Consider the following 6,000-nt stretch of genomic DNA (forward strand, 5'->3'; position numbering starts at 1 on the left):
ATTTTTTTTAAAAAAAACATAAGCTTATCCTTTTATACCAAAGCCAAGATCATTTCTGTTTTAACATGGACTTTACACATAAGCCAGAACATAGATCTGTTGTTTTTGTTTGTTCGTTTGTTTTTAGGAGTGGGGGTTGTTGTTGTTTTCTTTTTTTCATGTATTTGTATAAAGTTGTTCACAATAATTTGTTACATTTTGTATTTCAACACCAAGATGTGTTGTTAAAAACTAAAATGGTGTCCATCTAATCATAGATTTTATTACCCTGTTCCTTTTCATAAAACAATAGAATGTGCTCTGAAACATAAGAAAAACGTAAGATAAATATGGCTCCAATATTAATGAAATGTCTTGCAAGATTAAATTTTCAATTTTAAGAAAATTCAAACTAAGATTATGGAGTTTGACCCTGGTCCAAGAACTGCTTTGGAGCACCAATTGATTAATTAATGTTCAGTTATTCTTAACTCTATGGCGGGGGGACTCCCAAGTGATACTCCACAAAAGACCTGGGGTACCTAGCAACAATTCTTGGCCAAGCAAACCTGGAATTCAAGGACCCAAAAATGTGGTGTTGCTCAAGACCTTCAGTGCAAAGGAATACCACATGAAAGGTGTGTGCTTTAAAGTTACCCTTAAAGTCACACATGAATTTTGATATACAGAGACTTATAATCTATATAGAATGTTTTGAATGCAATCCTGGATTGTAAGAATGCAAAACTTCAAAAATACCTTCAATTTCCACATTTTTAAAACTGTCACATACACTGTACATTTTATTTTATTTTATTTGGGCAAAGTAGGGCCACACCCAGCAATACTTAAAGGCTACTCCAGTCTCTTTGCTTAGGGATCCTTCTGGTGGTATTCAGAATACCATGCAGTGCCTGCGATGAAACCAGATTCAGCCATAGATAAGGCATGCATCTCCACCCTTGTATTAACTACCTCTACTGCACCTCTATTTTATTTTTAAAGCAAGAAAAGAAATTCGGTGGCAAATTCCTTATGAAAAGGTGTATGAAGTCCAATTTTCAAGTTTCAGCACAGTGAAAATTTCTTGGCCTCAAGTTAGTAAGTATATAACTAATAATGTTAAACCAAACCTCACTTACAGAAAATTAATTTTAGTATTAGAAAAACATCTTACTAATTACTTTTTTTGCTTGCCTCGCAGTAGAATATCATAAAATTTTAATTCTACACTAATTAAAATTTCTATTCTTGAGCTATTAAAGGCTCTGGGTAATTACTTAATTGGTACACTCTTCAACATCTGTATAAGTTATATGTTTTTAAAAATATACTTCTCAAGGTCAGTGAGACCATACAGCAGAGAGGGTGTTTGAACTGCATGTGCCTAATCTGGGTTCGATCTCTGACACACCATATGGTCCCCTGAGCCTTGCTACGAATGATCCGTGAGTGCAGAGCCAGGAGTAAGCTCAACTGTGGCCCAAAACCAAAAATAAAATGGACAAAGTTTTAAAATAAAAATTCACTTCTCATAGAAGATTTTTTATTATTTTAAATTTTTTTAATTGAATCACCATGAGAGACACAGTTACCAAGTTCTTCATGATTGGATTTCAGTCATACAATGTTCCAACACCCGATTTTGAAAAGTGACTAAGGTAGTCTACTGAATCCCTTATGAAATTTATCTGGTAATCTGTATGTCATAAGAATGCAGTACAAGGTCATCAAGATACCTTGGCTTAATGACTGTGACCTTTCCCTTGATGATTTCATTACCAAAATACCAACTCCAATTTCCACAGTATTAAGGTTATCCAACTGTCACTAAAACCAAGTTAAAAACCAGAAGGTAAGCAAAATATACCTTTCTGTAGTTAAATCTCACAAGCCAATCCACTAAATTTCCTCTACTTTTACCTACTAATAACATTCAGACCTCATTTTCTTTTATACGATATACAATCCTAGCAAGTGTGAAATGTGTTCTCCTGTATTTCGGAAATTAAAAGCAGAAGTAAATGACATGAGCAAGACTATAAGTCTATAAGTGAGCCCCAAACAAAAACACAGGAATTTCATTGCAGTAAAATATCTTCCTTGGTCACTGTCACTGTCACTGCCCTCCCGTTGTTCATCAATTTGCTCTACCTTGGTATTCAGAGCAAATTATATCCCTTTCCCTGATGCATCACTTGTATTTTTTTTTTGTATTTTACAGTTGTTAGTGATTTTATAGCTTTGTTATATTCATTGTGCATTATCAAAAACATTAGACTAGTAAAAGTATTCAAAGTGTCTAACATGGCGCCAGTACTGCAGTTTGTGTTAAGTAGAACACATTCAAGTGTGAGCCACTAGTGGTACACATCAGCATCAACGTGTTAAAAAGTGATAGTGGGGGTTGGGAGGCATAAAGGTGCAATGGGTAGGGTGCTTGCCTTGCACACGGCCAACTTGGGTTTGATCCCTGGCGCCCATATGGTCTCCTGAATCCTACCAGGAGTGATCCCTGAAAGCAACACTGAACACAGCAGAGTGTGGCGCTAAAACAAAGAAAAAGTGTCATGGCTGGGCCCAGAGAACTAGCACTATGGGCACGGCACATGCGTTGCCTGTGTCTGACCCTGCTTGAAACCCTGATATCCCATATGGTTCCCTGAGCATCCCACCTCCCACTCCAGTATTGATCCCTGAGCACAGAACCAGGAGTAAGCCCTGAACACATGGGTGTAAACACAAACACAAAAAAAGTGATAGCTAACAGTCTCACAAACGAAAGCAACCAAGCATCAAAAGAACTTGTGGGGGGTGCTGAGATAGTAAAATGCATAAGGCTCTTGTTTTGCATGTAACCAACCTGGGTTTGACCCCTGGCATCACATATGGTCACCTGGATACTGTCCAGTGTGATCCCTGAGTTCAGAGCCAGAGAAAGCAAGCCTTGAGCACCACTAGCTGCCCTCACCAATTTTTGTTTTAAACCAAGAACCTGTGGTTTGTATGTATACATAATGGAATACAACCCAGCTACACAATAAAATCGTGCCGTTTTCCACAACAGGGATGCAACTAGAGGATATCATGCTGAATGGTCAGCAAGAAGGAGAGGGACAGATATATGATGGTGCTCAGGAGACCCTCTGCGGTGCCAACATCAACTGCTTACAATGTCAACCTTTTACCCCTGTACCATCTCTCCCGTCCTCTATTTTGGTTTTTAAGAAAAACAAAAAAAATATGAAAGAAGTGTGTAAGTATACTAAGAGCCTTCAGATATGCAGAAAAATAATTGCATGTAACACCAATTTTCCTGTGCCGAGCAGACAAGTAAGGTAGGGAGATTGCTAGTTTAGGGGCTTAGAGCCATCTAAAATTTATTGTTTCATGTGCTGGAGGTCAGAAGTCTGAAATCAAAGTGCCAGCAGGACCATACTGGAGGGGCTGGGGAAGAATCTGTCCCAGACCCTCAGTCTCTGTTTGTTCCTCAGCCTACTGAAGCAAACACCAATGTTCATATGGTGTTCCCTGTGCACCTGTCTTCGTGTCCAAATGTCCCCTGTAGGGAAAATTTCTAATGAGGCTACCAAGTTTATGAATACAATATGCATCAACCCAGTGCTTCTTATATATTTTTTTCCAGTTGATTTCCAGTCCACACATTTAAAAAAAATTAGACAAACTGGAAATTTCACATCCATCACACAGTTTAGCACTTACTTACTCAGTCTAGAGAATAAAAGGCACCTCCACAAATTTCGGACGTTTCCAACAGTTGATTTCTATTGATGCCTGATTTCATCATCAAAATTGTCTTACTAATCCAAGGAACACATAAATCTAAAACTGTATGCTTCCCAGGGTTTTTACTCAGCACTACAATTGTCCTTCTGTTTTGTCAACCTTTTAACAGTAAAATATGTCGCTTAAGCAACTGCCAATTTTAAAATTATTCTAATTCACGGCAAAAGGTGTTAATTTTCCTGAAAAGCTTTTTATTTACCCGTGTCATGTCATGTAATGGTTCAGACAAAGCCACTTGAGATCGGTAAAGCATAATTTTAATTACCTTCCATATTTAAAAAATTACGAATCGTCTACTCATAAACGTGGGCGTGGGGGAAGGATCGAAAAATCCAGTCATAAAGGATCCATTCGGTAATTATTGTGCAGCCTGAACCCTTATGCATGATCTTAGTTTCTGGCCCAGTTTTTCAACTCCTTTCGAGTTTTTATTGGCTTTTATTTTATTCTATCTCAGTTCAGATGAAATACGCCTTAAGGAAATAATGCATATTTTCTAGATTTGTTATGAATAAGCGTCTGAGAGATAGCCTTATGCACGTTAGCAGCAGTTCCTCTTGGCGACGTTGGATGAAAAATATCGGGGGTGGGGGGAAACCTGCGCGTGTCCAGGAGCCAGCAGCGCCCACTAGGAGAGGGAGGCAGAAGCCTGGAAGGCTTGGGGCCCGATAGAGGGACCATTTGCGTGGCCCTGGAGTGAAACACTATACCGTCGGGGGCGGGGCAGGAGACGGTGAGGGTGCACACGTTGGAAATTTTCCTAAGGCAGCGTCCAATGCGCCTCAGTTTGGGGTTTGGCGGGGGAGCGGGGTGGGGGGATACGACGTGAACAGCTCCTTTTCTCGGGGTGACAACCCCTTCCCTCAGCAGGCGGGGGACCCAATGAACAAGGGATGATTTACCCGCCGCCCCCCGCCCCCGACATCCCAAAGGCCGACATTGCCAATCAAAGCAATTGTTAAGTCTCCCAAAGTCCCTGCCTCTCAACCACAGGCACCTTGAAATTCCGTTTTGCAGAAAGCAAAAAAAAAAAAAAAAAAAAAAAAAAGGAGCCCGAGCAAAACCCTTTCAGCGCGAGTGTGGGATTGAAGGGCCCAGATTTCCCAGGCAGAGGCCGACGGGAAGGGGTGGGGGGGAGAGGGAGCGAACGAGGGGAGAGAGAGGGGCGGAGGCTTTTCCTCCATGGCCCCATCCCCCACCCCGTTACCCCAGTTCCGGGAAGGCCAAGGGGTCGGGGGCTGTCGAGGGGTTCCCAAGGCCGGGAATAACGGGTAGCGGGCACCCCGCGCCGCGCCCCGCCCCGCCCCCGCCCTCCAGACTGCGAGAAGGAAAGGGGGGGAGGGGAGGGGAGCGGCTGCCAAGCCCGATCGGCCGCCCCCGCCCCCAGCGCCCGCAACCTCCCCCCCGCCCCCCTGCACCCTTCCAACCCCGCCGAGCTCCGCGGGTACCTGTCGGCGCCCGAAGGGGAGGGTTTGGGCCCCTCGCCAGACACCAGCCTTGGAGCCGTGCACCCCACACGCACACACGCACACACACACACACACACCCAGACACACACCCCCTTTTCTATTTACCTCCTTCTTCTTGTCGCCCTTCTCCGCGGTCCCCGTGGCTAAGGTGGCCGCTCCCTCCTCCTTGAAGGTGGACGGCCCCGGCTCATCGTCCTCTAGGACCACGATCGCGCCGCTCTCATCCAGGGCTGCCACGGTGGCTGCCACTGCAACGGTGTCTGGCTCCATGGCGTTGGAGCGGGAATGAAGAGGGGGGACGAGGAGGGGGGCGAGGAGAGGGACGCGGTGCCTGGGCGGCGGCAATTGCTCCCCGGGAAAGAGCGAGACAGAACCCGAGTGAGGAATCAGTCCGCTCGCAACCCCTGCGCTCGGCCCCCCTTCTTTAAATAACCCTCAACCCTGCCCCACTTCCGTCCACCCACCCTACGTCATGGCCTCCCCCCCCCGTCACCCTCCCCCCTCCCTCCACCCCCCCCCCCCAACGATCGCGAGACTCCCCTTCCCCACCCGGAGCCGGAGCCGGCCCCGCACGACCAACTGTTGCCTGAGTGTGGGGCGCCAAGAGGGGTGGAGGTGGGAACCCACAGCCCGCGGCCCCCTAAAAAAAATCTCCTTTCCCACACGCCCCCAACAGTCAGCCTGAGCTCCCCTCGCAGATGCGTGCAGAAAGAATCCTCCTTCCTTTAAATCTGCTCTTTGTACC

General features: G+C 45.1%; 1 protein-coding gene across 6 annotated transcripts in view; it reads right to left on the bottom strand.

Moving 5' to 3' along the window:
- SMARCA1 (SWI/SNF related, matrix associated, actin dependent regulator of chromatin, subfamily a, member 1) overlaps window positions 1-5,689 on the bottom strand; it is a 103,490-nt gene extending 97,801 nt beyond the window's left edge. For all 6 annotated transcript variants that reach the window (XM_056107739.1, XM_056107735.1, XM_056107734.1 and 3 more), the window contains exon 1: window positions 5,361-5,689. In XM_056107739.1, coding sequence (XP_055963714.1) covers window positions 5,361-5,525 — 165 coding nt within the window. In that variant the 5' untranslated portion in view covers window positions 5,526-5,689. The remainder of the gene's footprint in view (window positions 1-5,360) is intronic.
- Between the last annotated feature and the right edge of the window lie 311 nt (window positions 5,690-6,000).

This window comes from Sorex fumeus, unplaced genomic scaffold, assembly GCF_029834395.1.
Source record: "Sorex fumeus unplaced genomic scaffold, SorFum_2.1 ptg000171l, whole genome shotgun sequence".
Taxonomy (NCBI): domain Eukaryota; kingdom Metazoa; phylum Chordata; class Mammalia; order Eulipotyphla; family Soricidae; genus Sorex; species Sorex fumeus.